This window comes from Ambystoma mexicanum, chromosome 7p, assembly GCF_040938575.1.
Source record: "Ambystoma mexicanum isolate Mex_15411 chromosome 7p, UKY_AmexF1_1, whole genome shotgun sequence".
NCBI lineage: Eukaryota > Metazoa > Chordata > Amphibia > Caudata > Ambystomatidae > Ambystoma > Ambystoma mexicanum.
The window spans coordinates 873,403,456-873,424,499 of NC_090939.1; the positions used below are offsets into that span (position 1 = coordinate 873,403,456).

Genomic DNA, 21,044 nt, shown 5'->3' on the forward strand with positions numbered 1-21,044 from the left:
CGCTATCGAGGGCATATACTGGGAAGAAGCTAGACAAGCGCCTAGCAAGCTTAGAGCTTTGGAAAATGTACCAACAAGAGAAGGATGAGGAGCTTCCTTTAGATTGGATACTTAATGTATGCAAGGAGGATTGAAGAGCCCTCAGCTCCACCAGCCCCGTCTGAAATAGAAGACAAGAGTAAGGAAGACGATGGGTTATACCCATTAAAGGAACTTAAAGCAGCGGCGGGGTACAGCAGCCCGGCTTATGAGTCACCTACGCAAAGTAGTGTTGAGGGCCCAGAGAAAAATACTGAGAAAGATGTAATCTCTAAAGTCCCGAGAGACAAGGAGAGACGCGATAACGAGAGAAGTGATCGACCAAGCACATCTCTAGATATAGGAAAAGAAATAAAGAGATGGAAGGGAGAAAGAGATAAAACTGATGAGATAGCCTTCTTAGAGAACAAATGGATGGGAGGTCAGATTTTGCTTAAACTCGATGGTAAAGGCATTGAGGACGTAAGACAAAGGGGATATCAAGACGAGCAAGATAAGAAAGACAAAGAAAAGGAAGAACGATTGAAAGACGAAGGAGCGAAAAGGAAAGATAGACAGAGACGAGAGCAGTCCTATCAAGTCGAGCAAGCTAAAAAACAAGAGAGAGCAGAAGAGCAAAGAAAATGCGACAATAAACAAAGAACAGTTGATGAACAAGAGAGGCTAGAAGAAAAAGAATAGCCGAAGAGGAACAAAAGTTAAGGGATAAAAGCTTTGGAAAATAAAAGTCTCGGGAGGATAGCTCAAGGGCAACGTGTTCGCCTTGGAAGCAAGACGACACGGAGCAACACAGGTTCGATCCCCAGGTCCGTGCTTAGAAACCTCTGGGTATTAAGCGCGTTATAAATAACCTATCATATCATATCATATCAAAGATGAAGGGATGAGGAGATACTAAGGGCAAATGAAAGAAGGGATATGAAAAAGAAAGAGGAAGACAGAGTGAGAGAAGAAGCGAGAAAGCGAAGAGATTTTGACGATAATATGCAACGTAAAATAATGCAGAGAGCATGCAATCTCGATTAATTGGAAAAAGAAGTACGAAATCCTGATCCATAAGTAGCATGGGAGGATTTAGAGGATTTTTTGCAGAATACGAGACATTACCAGGCCCGTCCAGAGCAAATCTAGAAGATGAGTTTGACTCGAGGAGCATTGGGGAAGCGATCGATAAAGTATACCATGAAATGAAAGCTTGGAAAGAACCAAGAGGGAAGGGAAAAAATGACTGTCTCAAGAGCACTCAGTTGTATGACACGGAGGAAGCCTCATGTAGGGCGAGACATAAGGAGCTTTCTTTAGACAGACTGACTCTGAACAGAGATGACGAGGAGAGAAGCTGCACGAGTTGGACACAAGAAATGTCAGACAAAGAAAGGGAAGCCTTCCATGGGGGACAGTGGTGTAACACAAGCTGTGGGGGGCCCCCTGCAAGCCTTGCTGAGGGGGCCCCCCAACTCAGCAACAAATCAAGAGTCGCGCCACACTCTGGGCCAGCCTAGATCATCACACTTGCACAATACGCACAAACGTGCTGCTGAATGGATATGCCGCACATTGCACTAGGAGAAAGATATACATATGTGTTTTAATATAACATACAGCACACTGTCTGAGGAAAATTGGCTAAAAAGCCAGAGTGTTTGCAATTGTTTTGTAGGGTAACACCAATCCAATAGATGTAAGTCACCAACAGAGCACAGGAACATTAAAGCGTTGCTATTAAAAATGCCATGCCACAATGAAAACATGTCCAACTGGCTGCACAAAGTAGACCAGTGTCGACATGTAATAACAATATAGTAAAGATCGCCAGGCCACATTTAGACATATCTAGACTGGTTGCACCAAAATGGCAGTCGAAACAATAACACTCATCAAGAATAGTGTCTCTGTGGCCTCTAACAACACGGCCAAACTCTTAAAAATCTGAAAAGAACTGGTCAATCCTGTTGAGGTCTTTACATCTCCTGTTCCCTCCCAGGCCCTCTGTATGGCTCTGTCATCTCACTTCTACGCTAAAACTCAGGACATCCTGTCCTCCATCTCCTCTTCCTCCTTTCTCCTCTTTCTCTCTGACAACACCTGACGAGGTTTCTAGACAAGTCTGATTTATGAAAGTGTCATCCAAACAGGTGCTCTCCTGCTCCACCAGAACCATCAAGAACCATATTGACACCCTCGCTCCAGCCTTGACCGATTTCTGTAATCACTCTTTCCCCTCTCCCGTTAAGCACTCAAGACGTTTTCTGCCGATCCTGCTTGCCCGGCAAACTATCGCCCAATCTCCATCACCCCTTTCCTGGGCAAACTGTTGAAAAAGCTGGCCATCTCCCAGCTTACTCTCCACACGGAATCTGTTGGTTGTCTCCATGACCATCAGTGTGTCTTCAGTGCCAGAGACACGGAAACTGCTGTCCTGAACAACTGTGAAGTTCTGCTCTCTAACCTTGATTCCAGCATTCCTTCTGTCCTCATCCTCCTTGATCTTTCCTGTGCTTTCGACACGGTCAACCATGCCATCCTGATCAATCCTGATCAATCGACTCCATGGGAACCAGGGCATCACGGATCAGGCCCTTGAGTGGCTGACCTCCTTCCTCTTGGACTGCCCCTCCCAGGTCCAACTTTGTCCCTTTCTCCCCGCTCCATCCTCTCAATCTGGTTTTTCAACCTCTATGTGCCCCCTTTGACCCACCTGATCTCTACATTCTCCTCGAACTTTCAGTGTTATGCGGATGACACTCTGCTTTCCTTCAGGCTCCCCTCAGACTCCTCTCATCTCTCATTCAGGATTGGTGTGCCTCCAACTATCTCTGCCTTAATGTCAGTAAGATGAAGATCCTTCTCATTTGGACTCCTGCCCCTGCTTTCCCTCTCTCACTCTGGCCACCCGCCTTGGGCCCTCTTCCTTCGCCTTCCTGTGAGGCAAACAACACTGGTGTCATCTTTGACTCCACTCTCTTTCTCTCCTCACATCTCAGATGTTGCCAAGAAGTCCCACTACCAGCTGCTCCTCCTCAAAGGGACTCTTCCCTTTCTCACTTTCCCCCAGAAGCTCACTGTCTGCAGAGCCCTGGTTCTCTCTAGGCTGGACTACTGCAACAGCCTCTTTCTCAATCTGCCTTTCTCTACTATCCAGCCCCTGCAACTAATCCAGAAAAGGGTTGCAAGACTTATCCTTGGCCTCAAGCACAGGGATCGTATCTCTCCAGCCCTGAAATCTCTCCACTGGCTCCCAGTTGCTGCAAGTATCAAGTTCAAGACCCTTTGCATTGTCCACAAGGCTTTCTGGGCCCGGGGCCCACACTACATCCAACTCTCTCTTCCAAAATATCTTCCTTCTCAAGCCCTTCGCTCAGCTACCTACAACTCTCTAAGGGTTAGACGCTTCTCCAGGAAGAGAGTGGGGGGTAGATCTCTCTCCTCTACAGGTGCCTTCCTATGTAATAGCCTCCCTGCCCCTCTCAAGCTTTAGCAGACCACCTGAAGTTCTGGAAGCAGTTCAAAACTTTCCTCTTCTCCTCTGCTTTCTCTCTCTCCCTCCCCTGCTGGCCTACCTGACCTACCTGTCTGCTGTACCGACTGGTTGCTTGGCTACCCTCAGAGTCTCACTGAGTCGAGATTCTTTCATGATCAGTCACCCTTGCACTGCCTCTGGTCCTACCATGCACTTAGGGGCTGTAACTGTAACCCTACAGTCCCTTGTTCTCCTTACACTACCCAGAGCTGTGCTGCCCTGACAGCACTTACTCAGAGCATTGCTGCCCTGTTTTTCCCCTCCCCTCTCCCTTGCACTTCCCCGTCCCTTTCCCCTTGCGCTTCTCGTTATCGCACTTGCACAATCTGAATGACACAAGGCCTAGTAAGATCGTTTGTCTTGTCCTCCCTCTATCTTCCATCCCTTGTCTTGTCGCGCTTAGAAACATTGTGTGCAGGTGCGTTATAAATGACTTATATCATATCATTTGATCACAGATGCCCAGAAAAATATACAATGCTGCAGTAAGAAACGGCTGACTGGCAGCACCCAAATGGCAGTCTAGCCAGGTAATTCACTTAGCAGGACTGCTTTATCATAAACGCCCCATTAAAAAAAGTCATACCAAACTGAGGAATGACTAGACTGGCTGCACCAAAATGCCTCTCTAGCCACTAATACCACATATCATGCCTGCTTAGCCTGGACATGGACAGCCATTATAATTTGTCATATAATCCTGCCCCCCCCCCACACATCCCCTCTCCCTCCCACCCCAACCTCCAAAATCAGCTCCTTGGCCCAGAATTACCTCCATGTCCCTCTTCCTTGCCCCAGAGTTTACGGTTGAGGCTCCTTACCTCATAGTGTCACGGCTCGCTCCCTTCGCTCCCGTTCCCGCCACTTGGGGGCATGTTTTGGGGTTTCTTCCCTACTGGACATTTCCTCCGAACCTTATGCTACAGTGTCCTGATGAATTGGGAGCGCTAAAACCTTATTTCCCAAATTACTTCCCTTCCGGATCCATTCCAGGTTTTTGGCAGCCAGCATGCTACTGCTACTATAATCAAATGACTATGCTTCCCAGAATGCCTGGCTCACTGCCTCACCTCCTCCCTTGCAGGACAAGGCTGGGTGGAGGATAGGCAACACCTGTGGCTGCAGGTGCAGCAGGCGACACGCCTGAGGGGTGTGCTCGTTAAGCAGCTTTAAAAGCCTCAGTCTGCTTCAGTCCAGCGCTGGTCATTGTTGCAGCGTTCCTGTCGTGACTGGTCCCTTGTTCCTGGTTCCTAGTTTTTGTGCCCAGTTCTAGTTAGTGTTTCTTGTTCCTTGTCCTGGAATTCGTATTTGTATGCCTAATTGATTTCTGCCTTTTGGAAATCCCTTTCTCCCTTTCTCTGTCTGCAGGCAGCCTTTCTCTGAGCTTTCCTTTTGCTGTAGCCCAATTGCCTGTGTTCACTGTTTCCTAGAAATTGCCCTTTGCTACTGAAAGACTTGTTGCATTAATCTTTCCTTTACAGGTTTAGTTTCCTGCCTTTTCACCTTGGATGGGTGGGAAAGTTTCCCTTTTGAAATCGTTTTCACTGCTCCTGATCCTTGCCTTCTATTGGGATCCATGCCATGTTTTCCTTTACACTTTTACATTTATTTCCTATTTTATTATTAGGTATGGGAAGCTGTTGTAACTAGCCCCTGTGTGATTATCTTTTGTTTTCCACACTGTACTATTCCTTCTTGCCTCTTGACTTGGGTTTAGGTATTTAGTCATCCTCACTCTTTGCCTTTACTGCCTTCTGGGTTCTTGTTTGATTTACAGGGTTGTGGGTTAGTACTGACTTCTGAGTGGTCTTTCCGGTCCTCGTGAATACGGACATCCAAGTGGTCTTTCCGGTCTTCGTGAGTACTGGCATTCATGTGGTCATTCCGGTCCTTGTGAGTACTGTTTCCAAATTCCTTATCCAGTACCGTCTAGAGTGTCAGCTTACAGATTCTGTCCCTGTTTGCCCTCTACGTGGGCTTAGCGCTGTCAGTATCTGTAATAGCATAGTGGGTAAGGAGTTTGCCGACTTTCCTTTCAGTCATAAGGAGGTTCTAAGTGCTTACCCTACATTCCTTTTCTTATAGTGGTATACACGAGTCTTGGGTATTGAATGCACGTTGTTATATTCAAGGTTGTTTACTGTGTATTTTGTGCACATTTCCCCTGCCATATCCATCGCCTTCTTCCTTTCCTGACACATAGGTAAGTACTGGGATGAGGAAGAGTGGGACTAGGAGTAATGAAGATTACAGGTAGCTAAATCAAGCATTACTTCCATGTACCTCTACCTCATCCCAGTACTTTTGTATGATGCAGAGTGCCTTATACACAAGTACTGTCTCATACACACTGGGTAGAGGAAGAATAGGGCTAGGAGTAATGAAGATTACCAATAGGTAATCCAGGCATTAAACACAAGTATTGGTGCAACACCATTGAGTGGACTGGGATTCAGCACTCACCCCCCCTGAAATGTTGGGCTATGTTGACCAGACCTGGCTGACCTTCAGAGCAGTTGCCAGACAGAAAAGGACACAGATGTTAAACGGCACCTGGGTTTCTCTGTTAACAAGAACCCACCAATTACTAACATAAAGCAATTCACTGTTAGTACCTGCATTCAAATGCCAATTTTTTTAGGCAATTGAAATCATGATGTGGGTTTAATACTTGCATGCCAGGGGAGTGATTGTTAGGGTAGAGAGGGAACAGGAGACCACTCATTCTCAAAGCAATCCATAAGTGGGTGCTTTAAACCTTAAAGGAGAGAGTTAACTGCTTGTAACATTGAAGCTGCACTAAATTAGTCTCATAAAAATGCATAAAGAAATTAGATGACCCAAACAAATATGTTTTCCCCTCCCTCACCGCCCATGAAGTTGGCACCCCTCCCAACATTTGAAGGGTTAGCCCCCGAAATGTAGGTTTTGTAGCACCCCTGAACGCAAGCACACACACCATTCACCATATACAAACACGCACACCCAGCCATCCATACATTTAAGTGTGCACCCTTTCACCATACAGGCACACCCAGGCAGCTACCCATAAAATTACGTGTTCACCCTTTCACCATACAGGCACACACACCCAGGCACCCACCCATACATTTAAGTGTGCAACCTTTCACCATACACTCACACAGGCAGCCACCCATACATTTAAGTGTGCACCCTTTCACCATACACTCGCACAGGCAGCCACCTATACATTTAAATGTGAACCCTTTCAACATACACTCACACACGCGCACATCATGGGGTTGAGGGGAGCCCTAACACTTAAAAAAGACATTGGGCCTCATTACAACTATGCCAGACTGTAAACAACGGTGCTGGTGAACTCACCGGCACTGTTGTTTCCGGGCCGGCATATTACAGCTCTACGGGCGGTTGCCGTCCTGCCCGGCAGGTCATACCTGCCGGGCAGGACGGCAACCACCCGCATAGTTTTCACGGAAGCACCGGCACCGTTATTAACGGTGCCGGTGCTTCTATGGTCACCATTCCCATATAGTTCGATAGGACTTTATGGAAATGGGGACTTACCATTTGCCGGCGCCTGACTTCCCAGACCGCCAGGGTTGTAATCCCCCGGTGTTACCGGGAAGTCGGGTGCCGGTAAATCATTACGGGTCTGGCGGCAACCTGCTGGTAGCAATGGCACGGTTGCCGCCAAACCCGTAATGAGGCCCATCGTTTCTTTTTGCAGTCACTCTGACTTCATAAAGAAATCATTTCTGTTACAGAAATAATTTCCTTATAAATGCAGAGGGAATTCAAAAAGAAAAAAAATATATTTTTTTTTGCAAAAAAAAAAATTTTTTTTTTCTACAAGTGGGTGCCCCTCCCAGGACATGTGTTGGCCAGTGATGGGGGAGAGAGAGATAACGCATGTGGTTCTGAGGGATGCTTTTCTATGGACAAGGAAGTAACATGGTCGGATTTAAACGTGCCTGTATCTAAGGCATCAGAGCCATTGACACAGTCAGACTGATCTAGGGGTTAACTCCATGGTCAGAGGGGGGAGTCACCGCCTTATGTAAGTGGGTTAAGATCATTGCCGGGTAGACGGCAATGTGTCAGTATTGTCCCTGCAGTGGACAGACAAATGATGAGAGATGAGAATGAGTTTGGGGCATCACAGTTTCCTTTGTTAGAAAAAGAAGGGGCCAGACCACAGTATATACCATGACCCCAGATGGACAAGGATAATTTAAGGTGTAAACTTCTGATTCTGACTTCTGGCGCTGGGAAATGGATACATGAATTTGAGAAAATGACGGGAGGAAACACCTTGGCTATAGGGGATGTTAAGGGTCTTTAAATCGCCACACTTGGTGAGAGGAGCTGATGACGTTTGGACAAGGGCAGGGTACCCTGGTGGGACTACAGTCAACACTGCTCATGATGGAGCACCATTTAATAACTGTAGGGTGGCAGTCTGGATAGCGCTTCAAGTACTTTATCCGGACGCGTCCGATATGGGAGCTATAATGATTAAAAGGATGAAGGAAGGAGATGATCCGTTGGTATATATTCAACATTTTCAGGAATCCTAGGCTTTGGAAATGCTCAAATCTTGGGGAAAATCTATACCAGTATTCTATCATATATTATGTCATGGGCTACCAGAGCAAGTACAGAAACAGCTCAGGAAGTTAGTGGGGATAGAAGCTAAACCGTGGTCGGAAATTCAGCTGACCATTGCGCATTACTGCAGACTCTTGCAAGAAAATAACCGCAAAAAAGACGGTGCTCACAAAGGCGAGGAGGCAAAGTTAGTGCAGAAAAAACTGTCCAAATACGCCATTGAAGGGGCAATGTTGACCAGCGTAGACGGATCAAACTCACAGCAGACAGTGAACATGCCGCAAGTGAATAATCAAAGGCAGTTCAATCAAAATAATAGTGGATATACTCCAAGAGGGAGGGGATTTTCGAGGACGAGGTTGGCAAGGTTATCAAGGGATTTGGCAGAATAATCAGGGAAGCTTTCAGAATAACCAAGGTTGGTTTCAAAATAAGCAGAATGGTAATCAGAGTATGCAAAATGGGCAGGTTGGGAGACCCCCGCCTATATGTTGGACGTGTGTAATGGCAGGGCACTTTTTTTGCACATGTAGAAGTCAAGGGATGGTGCAAAATGGCCAGTTTTCAAGAGGGGGGGATGTCAAATCCACCTGCATGTTCGCAGCAGAATTGAGATGGATTTGCACATAATCAAACAGTGCAGAAGCAAGCGCCGAGTGTACAGCAAGGCTTGCAACCACAGCAAGTAGCAGTTAATCTGCCACAAGGACAGTCACAGCTAACGCCTATGCAGCTTCAGCAAGCCACAAACACAGGTCAGTTAATGACTCCTGGAATAGGGGATTTCACTGCCAATGGAGGGAAACCTTTCACAAGTAATGGGATGAGGCTGTACCCGCAATAGTACAGCTCACTGGGAGACCTGATGTGTTCAATACTATCGGTGACGCCAAACCCTCATAAGGAACCGAGGGTGGACATCAGTATAGGGGGCAAGGGTTTTTCGTTTTTAGTAGACACGGGTGCAATGCGCTCATGTATACGAGAGGGAAAGTTTTTAATGTCTGGCAATGCCATGAATACTCAGGCGTTCACAGGAGCTACAAGCAGAGTTCCTTTCACTGAAGAATTACCTGTTTCTATAGGAGAATGTGACATGAAGGTGCCACTGCTATATTCGAGGCAAACACCTGTCAATATATTGGGACGAGATTTGATGACTAAATTGAATATGACAATCTTGTTCACTGATGAAGGTATAGGGCCTCATTACACGGATGGCGGTAAGGGTTTACCGTTACCGGTAAGGGTACCAGTGCCGGTAAACACTTACCACCTTATTACGAGGTCCCTTTGTGGGACCCTACCTTAACGGCTGGTTTTACCAGCCGTTAAGGACGGGACCCGCAAAGGGACCTTGGAGGTAATTACGGTACCGCAATTTGTGGTACCGTAATTACCGCCTTCCCCATTCCCATTGAGCCCTATGGGGGCAGAAATGGGAATGGGGAAGTGCCATGGTGAATGGGGAATTACCGCCCCCACATACCTTGGAATAGGGCGGAAATTCCGCCATTCACCATGGCGGACTCAGTAAAATACCGGCGGCAACCATGGCGCTAATAGCGCCATGGTTACGGCCGTCCGTGTAATGAGGCCCATAGTGTGTTCAACACCAGGAATGCATTATGTAAATCTGTGCGTAATTATTATGGCATATGCAGGACAACTAGCTAAGAGAGCAATTCCATTGGAACCAGAGGTTTTTCAGTATGGAGTACGCATTCTGTTGCCATGGTTACCAGGCCTAGCAGGCAGACCAATGAGAACCATACCATACCAAGAATACCTATGCTCAAGGAAAAGGGATGCTTTTCCCCTTGGATATACAAGCAGCCGGTTGCCAGACATTTCGTCGAAAAAAATTGGTCGACCAGACAAATGGTCGAACCAATTTGGTCGAAAACCAAATGGTCGAAATTTTTTTTTTTTTTATTTTAACCCTTTTTTTTTTGGGGGGGGGGGGTCCCCCCCAACCCCCTTTTTTTCTCTAAAAACCCCTTTTTTAACTAAAAGAAAACCCGAAAAATAAATATATAAATAAAAAAAAAAATTCGACCATTTGGTTTTCGACCAAATTGCGTCGACCAAATTGCAGTCGACCAGTTTTTTTTCGACGAGTTGACTGGACACCCAAGCAGCCATAGTACGAGGGTAAATGGCTTTGCTTGATGGACATGATGATGAAGGAAAACAATGGCACGCAGTAATCGCCATCGGGGAGGGTTACAGACTAACTGACGTCACTGATGAAGATCTGTTTGAAGATCATCCATCTGATATCATCCATCTGATGACGAAGTAACATTCGAGATGTGCCTTACTTATTGGGTAAGAGTAATTAAAAGAGAAGTTTCTCAGAAAATGATGTTAGCACAAAAACGTCCTGAATATTTTGATGAGGACATGTTGAAAGTGCAAGTTTCATTATGGACCACCGGCCCCTATGACTTCAGCCGACTAAAGGGGGCTGGAGAAGTGAAGATTAAATTGAAACCAGGAGCCATTTTACCTCGAGCAAAACAATATCCTATGTCTCGAAAGGCAGATGAAGGTATTTTTAAGACGATTTCCACCATGATGGATTAGGATATCTTAGTGACGTCAGAATCACTATGTAATACGTCAACGTACCCTGTGAAGAAATAAAGTAAGGTGGGGTCATGGCATTTAGTGCAGGACCTTCACCCAATAAACCAAATTGTAGAGTCAGAGTTACCTCTAGTTCCTAATCTGTCTAAGATCCTATGTAAAATACCTGTTGAAGCACGATGATACACTGTGATTGATTTGAAAAATGTGTTTTTCTCAATCCCATTGCATAAAGACTCGAAGGATCTGACGTCATTTACTTTTAGATAGACTCGCCTGAAAAGCACTCGTTTAGCCCAGGGGTACTTTGAGTCCCCATCGATTTTCAATAGGCTTCTTCAGATGGACTTAAGCAATATCGCTTTAGAAAGTGTTGTGTTGCAATACGTAGATGACATTTTAGTTTGCAGCACCTCAGAAGAAGAGTGCAGCCCCGATTCTGTCCAGCTGATGATTATACTCGCTGACAAAGGATATAAGGTTGACAAAGAAAAGTTACGATGTTGTCGACAAGAAGTGTTGTACATAGGCCAATTGATTTCGCATGAAGGGAAAAAGGTAACTCCTGAAAGAGCTGGGGCTATTTTAAAAACAGCAAAGCCACACACGATAAAACACATGCAGAGATTTTTGGGATTATGTAATTATGTCAGAGCATGGGTCTTTGACTACAGCTCATATATAAGGCCCCTGTTGTAGGCTCTAAAGAAAGCACAGGCAACGTAAGAAAAAATTGTGTGGACTGAGATGTTAGATGGGTTTGATGAATTGAAAAAAGCAATTTGCACAGTTCCAGTTTTAGGGATTCCCAATTATTCTGAGGAATTCTTCTTGTTTTCACACACAGATGGCACTGTTATGACAGCAGTCCTTACACAGAGAACCACGTTGGGGTACAATCCCCTTGCATATTACAGTGGAATCTTAGACCCAGTAATGAGAGGTCATTTTCTGTATGAACAAAGTTTATCAGCCGCAGCGTTCGCCATGGAGAAGGCTGCAAGCATAGTAATGGGATGTTCCATGACGTTATTTGTTGAGCACGCATTATTTGCCATTTTAGAAAAACCAAAAGGCACGTTGACTTCTCAAAGGGCTTCTGCCTATGAGGTAGTCATATCAAATCCAGTGATCAAAATAATTTAATGTAAAATAGTGAATCCTGACATGTTTATAGCAGAGCCTATGACAGATGGAGAACCTGTACACGATTGCGCGAACTATGAAGAGTTCTGCGATGAGCTCCCCAGAATAAAAGAGAATGCATTAGTAGGAGGAGAGAATGCTTTTATTGATGGTCCTTCAAGGATTGATCAAAATGACAGACAGAGATATACAGGTGCCGCTGTGGTAAAGCACATGGATAATGGGGAATTTCGAGTGCTTTTTAGTACTCGATTGCCGTCTCATTATTCAGCACAGGCTGCAGAATTATTGGCGTTGATACTCGCGATCGAGAGTCACGCAGACCAGGAAGTAACAGTGTACAGTGACTCCGACTATGTGACATCAACAGTGCACGGAGGGCTAGCACGTTGGAAAAGGAAAGGCTACCTCCTAGTGGACGGCATGCCAGTGCAACACGCTGACTTATTGTATAGGCTCATTAAGGCACTACAACTCCCAGTAGGCATTGCAGTCGTTAAATGAGCAGCCCATACTAAAGGGGCAGATTTGATCTCATGTGGAAATCAAGCAGAAAGAGCTGACGACAAACGTGTAGCGATTATAGATAAAGAGATGATGAATGTTGAGACTCTTGATGTGGATGAAAAAATTATTATTATGATGACTGTATCTGAAGGGTACAACCACTTGTCAAAAACGCAGTTAGTGGAGGTCCTCAAGAGGAAAAGAATTTGTGCACACAAAGAGGGTGTTCTTTAAACCCCTCTGAAGCATTGTGGCAACAGGACAGCACTGGTAAACCGGTGATGCCTGTAGCCTTATTAAGGGTGGCGCTGGAACAGCTACACTAGCACACGCATACAACTAGGGAGAATCTCGCTGTAACTATTGCTGAGGAATGGTTTGTGCCAAATTTAATGGAGCATGTTGCATTTTTTACCGTGAACTTTATTGTGTGTCAAGAATTCACGGCTTGGCTTACACTGCAAACAGTTAGGGGAGTCATTCTGAGACCTAATGGCCCTTTTCGATTATTTCCACATGATACAAGTATGTAATGGATACAGATACCTGATCCTAGTGGTGTGTCCTTTTCCAAGATGGATAGAAGCAGGTCCATTTACACACCCAGACTCTATCTGTGCAGCAAAATTCTTAGTGTGGGAAGTATTTCCTAGATGGGGAGTATGTGAAGTTATGAGGTCAGATAATGGTCCTCACTTTGTGAATCAGATATTTGAACAGATCAGCTTGTTGCCTGGTATAAAGCACACGTTTTCTTTGGCTTATCATCTGCAAGGAAATGGAATTTTTGTGAGAGGCTCAAAGGCTTGCTTAAAGAAAGAATAGCCAAGTTGAAGCTTACCTTGAAGAAAGGGTGGTTGCATTGCCTACCACTGGCATTATATGCTCTAAGGAACCAACCGGGTTCTGACCACCATCTCACACCCCACGAAATAGTGACAGGGAGATGAATGAGAACCCCCCTAATGCCTCCATCCAGAGTTAGAAGTGATGCTCAGCCAACTGCAGAACTATTAGGATTGGAACTACATGATTATTTGAACTGTATGACTTCCAGTATTTCTGTCATTTCAGGACAGCTGCAGAGACGAGGGTGTAGAGCAGTACAGAACACAGAAGGAGATGCTTCAACAGACCAATCTCAGAAACTTGGTGTTCCCCAACTATTCCCAGGGGTTGCAGTTTTAATCCGCAACCACATAAGGAAAAAGTGAGACGGACCCCGTTTTTGCGGTCCATTCATTGTGGAAGACATCATGCCGTCTGCTGTCAAAGTGCAGGGCAGGCGTGCCTGGATCTTCTCGGAGGATGTTAAAATCTTTGCCGGAGAAACTCCTCTGCCTGCACCCCTACACGACGAGGCAAGTACAAGCATTGGGGAAGAACCACAGCACGTGCAGATGAGATCTATGACGAGGAAGAAGGACGCAGAAGCTGACAAGTAGAAAGACAAAGAGTTCATTGGACTGTGTCTTTATTCGGGAGACTCCTTTTAAGTAATTTATAAAAGGGTCAAGGAAAACTTGTTCTAACACTGTGTGTTGTCATTTCAGAGTGAAAGAAGATCTTTTTGTTCTTAAAGCCACAGTAGCTTATTTACTTTGGACTGAGGCATACCTAAGCTTTCATAAGAAGAAAGTGATAAGAGGTTATAAACCTTGGACTGAGGCATGCGTAAGCCTTGATAAGAAGAGGATCATGCCAGACTCTGATTGTGGATACAGCAATTGGAAAAGGGTACAGTACCCAGACTCATTCCATACTGAGTTCCTGTTTGGATTTACCTATGGTGTTACCCAGTGATGACTTTTCTAGGCACACTCTTCTTATTTCGAGTTGGTGCTGCGCTCTTACCTTTGCTGGTGGGGAGAAACACTCGCATTCCAGCTTTCTTACAAAATCCTAACAATGAAGAAGTTATAAGAAGATTACTCATAGTCATCACTGAACAATTCTTGCAGCAACCTGAGTACAGTGAGGAGAGTACAAATGCCCCTATCAAACGAAGCAGCTCATAGACTAGTCAGTGTGGTGTTCTTTTGTCTGATTGAAGAGTATCCGCACTTTGTTGGGAGGCACACTGATGTGCTCACCTTTGTAAGGGATCCGAGAAACACTGCAAATCTGAATGTGATCCTGGAAGGTATTATCATTCAAGTGAGCATCTATTCCGAGCGAAATCACAGATCGGTGTAAAAACTTTCCTTCAAGGGGCAGATCAAAAGGTTGCGGATAAAAAAAAACGTTTGGTTCCTGCTAAAAGAAATTCGACATGTCGTCTGGGCTGAGGCAGATTCAGGGCATAGATTGGGAGATAATCTATGTCATAGAGCTTGTTTAGACTTACTGAGATAGTTTTTCTTCATACTAAAGATGCATCTACATTTCGACTGGTGAAAGACTGATTCCAGAGACGCAGAGAAAGTTGTTTTCATCGTCCAGTAAGCAGACAATTGACCGAGGACGAGTTGCTGAGTCAAGATAGCAGCTTCTAGAAGAAGTTCACAATGCTGATGTATTAAAGTTTTAAGTATTCCTTCCTTAGGTAGTCAAGGTGGGAAATCTAAGTAGTAATATTATATTACCGCATGAAGACAGACGTTCACGTTGTCCAAGAAGTAAATGTTGTAGGTTGACCTTTCACTGTATCATCTATACTTGCATTGTGTTCATAATCGTACTGCTTTCATTGACTGTGCGAACGACATTCTATATTGGTGCAAATGGAGCTAACACACCTGTGCATGTTTCTGAGCAGAGGGAAAATGTACGCGTGGCAACTACTATGCAGCCTAGACCCTATGTAGTCATTCCTGTTCCAAAGAAAGATGGCAAATTGCCTGAGCTTGAGATGGATGTCATTAGCATAATACACATGCAAAATGTGTCTTGGAGACTGTTTCTGGACGCCAGAGACAGGGTCGGAAAAACAGGCAAGGCAAACGGATGATAAAAGGTGAGCCTACACAAGTAATACATGCAAATATGCCTGGTCCCGTGACAATTGACCCAAAAGCAGTTTAAAAAAGAAGATCCCAAATGGAGATTATGCAAGACATTTTTATACCTAAAGGTCTTATTGAGAGAATAAGGCTTGCTGAACTTTCTCCTACACGGAACCCGGACGGATGTTCCTGTGATTTATTCAGTCAGAAGAAGCTATACTGGTACACTACATGATATGATTATGGATGATCACATGAAAAGAATGGGATCCAAAAGAAGCACACAGGCAGATAATTATGAATTGAATGATTACCTGGACAGCACGGCACACTTAGGAAATAACATATGGTACTAACACATGAAGGAAGTTGGGAGAAGAACTTCAAAGGAGGAATGCTTTGTTTGTGCACTCCTGCCATACAGCATGGGGAAGTCAAAGATCTTCCTAGCTGTTTAAATCGATGTCCAAACAGTACATTGTTTTTCACACGTAGCACTTTGCAAAATCAGAGGCCACTTTCATGGGTAGTGATGCTTCTCTTAAATGCAAAACTGAATGGACAGATCCAGATGCAGATGACTATATTCAAGATATAAAGACAAGACACAATGCAAAGATGAGGAGTCTTATGATCAGATATGAAAAACCTGGATTAAAAGGAGCTGAAATCAGAAGTGAACTGAATGAAAAACTAGAGACCGCAGGAAAATCTGCAGATGATATTCGAATTTGGAAGAACAGAGGTCAGATGCAGATCTGGGGATCAGTGTTATCACCAGATGGATGGGAAAAAAGAGTGGTGATCTGCAGAGCCTAGATGGTAGCTAATCGTCCTGATTCAACTATTTATTTTATTTATTTATTATAATAAATATGCATTTTGCACAGCTGGCTTTACATATTACACACATATATAATACATCAGTTACATCCATCTATCACTAAACATAGTTTAAAATTCAATCACACATATAAAATCCCGAAAGATAGTTTTTTTTAAATCATTAAAATTGTGTCATAAAATGTCATCATGTGATAGATCAAATTAACATCATTGCCTTCTAATAGGCATTGTCATATCATTTCAATTTCAGCTATTGTACATGCGTTGTTATAGCGTTTCAGATATTGATATCTCAGCTTCATTAAGCTTTCACAGTCACATAATAAATGTTTTGCAGTTTCTATATTTGCACATCCACATAGTCTACATAGTCTTACATTTCTTGCAATGCCAAGTTTAGCACCAACAATTTCCATAGTGTCACATTTATCATATTTGAAAAGCATGTAGGATCTAATAATGACAGCATGTGGATATGCATATAAGTATTTGGGTTTTCCAGTGTCCAAAGACCAATATTCAAGAAACATACCACTAGTTGATTTAGAGGCTAGATTACCCATATCTCTTTCCTTTGCATGGTTGTATATAGTCACTTTAATAGGCGCTTAACCTTGGCAGGAGAATGAATCAACTATTTTGAATGCACAAGAGGTGTGCAAACCGTTGAGGCCAAGACTTTCTAAACTACTGACATGGGTCGAAGACAGAGGAGGACGGCTGCAAATGGTGCCTTTGGAGAGCCAAAGCTGTGTTTCAGAGGGAATGGTACAAGAAAAGTTGGAGAAAATCAGAAGTGCAATTGTATCTTTGATACATCAGGAACGGTGCATGGGACAGCAGTAATCATGGATCATTATTGGTCTTGTGGATCCAAGGCATACATAAGGCTACCTAAAGACTGGGAGGAATATGCACATTGGTGAATGTCCATGTTCCAGCATTAGTGATTCCAAAGAGTGATCTGAATCTCGGCAGTTTTGCAAAAGCAGATGCTCACCTGAGGTAGAAGAGATCTGTGGAGCTGATGAAGCGGATGAAGAGAGATAACTTCTTTTCAGCCAAATCAATAGAAGCTTTTGACTCTATCCCATATGAGCACACAATGTTCAGCCAAACTTCTTCAGTGTTCACGTTGATCTTCATGACAAGAATCCAAGTTGGTGCAAATACCAAGTGGCTTCATATAACCAGATGGGAATTGCTGCACACAATTAACACTACTATAAAGGGATTCAATGCGATCAGAGAAGAGATGAGAGCCATAAGACTTTTGACTCTCCAGAACAGATACGTCTTCGACATGATCAAAGCTATGGATGGAGGTGTTTGTGCAAAAATTGGAGAATCGTGTTGCACATTCACACCTTCTCATGATGACGAGAATGGAACCTTGACAGAGGTTACAAACATGCTGACGAAACTCCATGGCCAGATGATAGGCGAAGTAGAATACATTGCTGATGACAGCTGGTTTGGATCGCTATTCTCTTGGGTTCCACAATGGATGGCAGATATATTCAAGATTCTTGGAGCCCTGATCGTGTTGGTATTGCTTGGATTTTGTGTAATCAAGATAATAATCTTGCAGTGAAAGAAGACAGCAAAGAAAGCCATAGGGATGAAGATTATGATTGATGTTGAACCAGGATGGAAGCCCAGAGATCTGACAGACAAAGAGATCAAAGACTTTGTGAAGGCCAGTATCCATGCACCTGAGGGAACAAAGATCCTGTACCCAAAGAACTGTAAGAAATATGTGGGAAGTTGGATCTATTGCAGTCCAAGTGGACAGTGCATGCTCATGACATGGAACAAGGATGAGCGTGTGAAATCAGTGGGTTGTCTGAAAGGAGTCATAAAGATATGGATCACCAAGAAACATTTCTTCAGACCAGGATGTCAAGAGGTGAAGGAAGATGAGAAAGTGGTTGATGAATCACCCAGAGGGGGGAGTGTAGAGGAGGAGCCAAGTATCCCCCCTCCAACTGCCCCACCCTTATTACCTATAGAGTGGGAACCAAATTATGTGACGTATCCGGAACTGTTGAACCAACAAAGAGCAGAGCATGTACTCTGTGCAGTACCCATAAGAATACTCGTACCTAAGAGAATCTGGGTACCCATTGAGAAAACCATAACTGCATGCAAGACAATATGATGGCCATTTGAATGAGATTCCAGAAGAAGCAGAGTAGATGAAGGGTAAAGATGAATGGTGACGTCACAACTGAGCTGAAGTGGCACACACAGAAGACATGCAGAGACCAGAGAATGCAGATATTCTATAAGGCATCAAGAAGATACCAAGGATAAGTGACATCTTAGGATCAAGGTGAAGAAACTTATGCCACAGAAACAGATAAAGATATTAAGCTCCCCTGTTCAGAAGACTTAAGCAAAACAAAAGACGCCAGAGGACTATTAAAAAATAATATTAAATGCACGAAAAGGCTCAATTTCATGGTGTCCAGTCAGGTGGAAGGAAGAAATTGGATGATCGAGGTGGTCACACCTACGCACGAGGACAGGCTGTGCCTACCCTCCTTAAAAATTCTCAGAGCACAGTACAAACTCAAGGCCAAACTTCAAAGCACTAATTGACACTGGACCATTGAGGTGATGATGAGTTGATATATTAATTGGTGGTAGTTAGTGTAAAATGAGCCCACTAGCACCTGGATGTTCAGTCTGCATGCTGCTAGACGTAGGTGGAAAAGTACTGACGGGGATTAGAAGCCAACCAATTATAGAGGACCACATAATTAAGGGTCCTATAGTTTGTGTAGCCAATGGAACGCTGTGTTTTAGTGACGTTCATAGTGGCCATTTTAAGGGGAGGGCTTAGTTGCCCCACCTGATGTTAATTACCCTATCACTTTCCTTCACGGTTCTATACTGATATGGAACTTCTACTTAGCTATTCACTTAGAGCCTATCACTTTCCTCAATAGGTTTTTGTAGTTTGCCACGTAGGTAGTGACGCAGGTCAACAAGTCACTGACGACGATTTTATGCAAAATGACCTCAGTTTCTACTAAAATGAGTCAAGTAAGAGGATTGCGCGAATGCTGATGTTCGTTGTACTCCCTCTTTTATATACTTGTTAATAAAACTGACTCCCCTTTTGACAAACTACCGCAGTCATTTCGATTATTGATGTATGAATAAAATCTGCATCCCCATCCATCTCCAGGGTATTGCTACTCATTTTAAAGGACTGGGATGACCCAGTTCACAATCAGTAGTCCTGCCTGCCTGGTCCATACAAACCTTCGCCCCAGGTACAATCATGGAGATAGATTATAATTTTTAATACCCCCGGGGGTATGCTGCATGTCTCTTGGAGCAATATGAACAAACATATATTTTAAAAAATCTGGATAAACAAATATGAGGATTATTCATGAAGTTTCAATTTTATCTATTGAAGAATGTGGAAATCAGGGTATGTTGGGAAATACCAGGAAATTGAAAAGCTGTGCAAGGTGAGTGGTGTTCCTGGAAAAAGTGGAAACCTTAACACATTTGTATACAAGCTGTTGGAACACTTTTACGATGAGACATTTTTATTTTAGTCATTGCTTTTTTGGCAATTTTTAAACAATAACTGTTTGGGCTTGTTTAAAATCTGGTCAGCACATTTCTAAAATGTTAGCAATTGAGACATTTTGGAAAGCTTTGATTTGTTTCTAATTATTTGACTTAAAGTTTTTAATATATAAAAATGTAGTTTTTAATTCTGAATAATCTATTCATTCATTTGTTGTGAAAGGTTTTATTTTGAACCGCAGAACCAAAAATACGATGTTGCACCGCTGTATGCAAATGCCCATGGTTTCCCATAAAACATGACGTCAACGCTGCTTTTGATATGGCAGCTCAGCAAGGTCCGAGCGAGCCACTTATCCCCCTGAGGTCACGCTGTGGCTTTGGAGCGCCAGGTATGTCAGGCGGGTTGTGTGTACACGCCTGCCTCTGGCATGCTCCCGTCATGTGTGCTCCTGGGTAGAGGGGCGGGGCTGCCGGCCACTTGTCTCCTCCCTCACCCCCCCACGCGGTGTCCGGGCCACCTCCTCCTCCTCCCCCCCTCACCGTCGCTGTCAGGTGCTGCAGGTGTGAGTGCGCCTGTGCAAGCAACTCCGGCCGGGGACAGCGAGGAAGGGCGCGCGCGTCCCCCTATTCACACAGACGGTGGTGCACGGCGCCGGGCGCGCAGGCAGGAGCCGACGTTTGGAAGATGGCGGAAGCGGTCACCGCCGCGGTGCGCACCTCTCCACCGCAGACACCCCGGGGGACAACAGCAGCTGCAGGTAAGATGTGCCCAGATGTGGAAGCGGCGGCGACAGCATCACCATCCTCTTGTGTATGTTTGGAAGCGGCAGCCGGTAGCCCGCAAAAGATGGAATTGTGTACATCGCCACATGGGCAGTGGCGCAATACAAAACGAGTAAGGGGTCCCTGCAAATGGTCTATGATGTCACTGGCAGCAGAAGGCCTGCGCATATGTTCCTGTCTACGGGGGCTTAGCTAGTGAGTGCCCTTTGCACTGGTGGGCGACTGTGCGCACGAGCCGCCCTGAATCCCAGGTAACAGTTCCTTTTCAGTCATGATATTCTGTGTTATTGCTTTTTCCGCCGCTCCCCCTCCCCTCTTGCTCGTTATTCCGACCTTACACCCCGAGCGTCCTCATGCAATTACCTCACTGTCCAGCCCGCCCCCACCCATTTATTCTCCACGCTGCGCCCGCGCCCTCCCCTTAAAGGTGTCTTGCCTCACCCACTCTGTATGTACACGTATCCCTCAAATATGTTGACACCTGTGCATGTGCGTTCACGCTGCCCCCCGCACTCCCC

General features: G+C 44.6%; 1 protein-coding gene across 13 annotated transcripts in view; it reads left to right on the forward strand.

The window, feature by feature from the left end:
- Positions 1-20,168: 20,168 nt before the first annotated feature.
- MAP7D2 (MAP7 domain containing 2) overlaps positions 20,169-21,044 on the forward strand; it is a 492,516-nt gene continuing 491,640 nt past the window's right edge. For 9 of the 13 annotated variants that reach the window (XM_069637080.1, XM_069637081.1, XM_069637082.1 and 6 more), the window contains exon 1: positions 20,297-20,501. In XM_069637080.1, coding sequence (XP_069493181.1) covers positions 20,429-20,501 — 73 coding nt within the window. In that variant the 5' untranslated portion in view covers positions 20,297-20,428. Of the gene's footprint in view, positions 20,502-21,044 lie in introns of all 13 variants that reach the window. The other 4 variants (XM_069637085.1, XM_069637086.1, XM_069637087.1 and 1 more) reach the window with 3 other exon arrangements.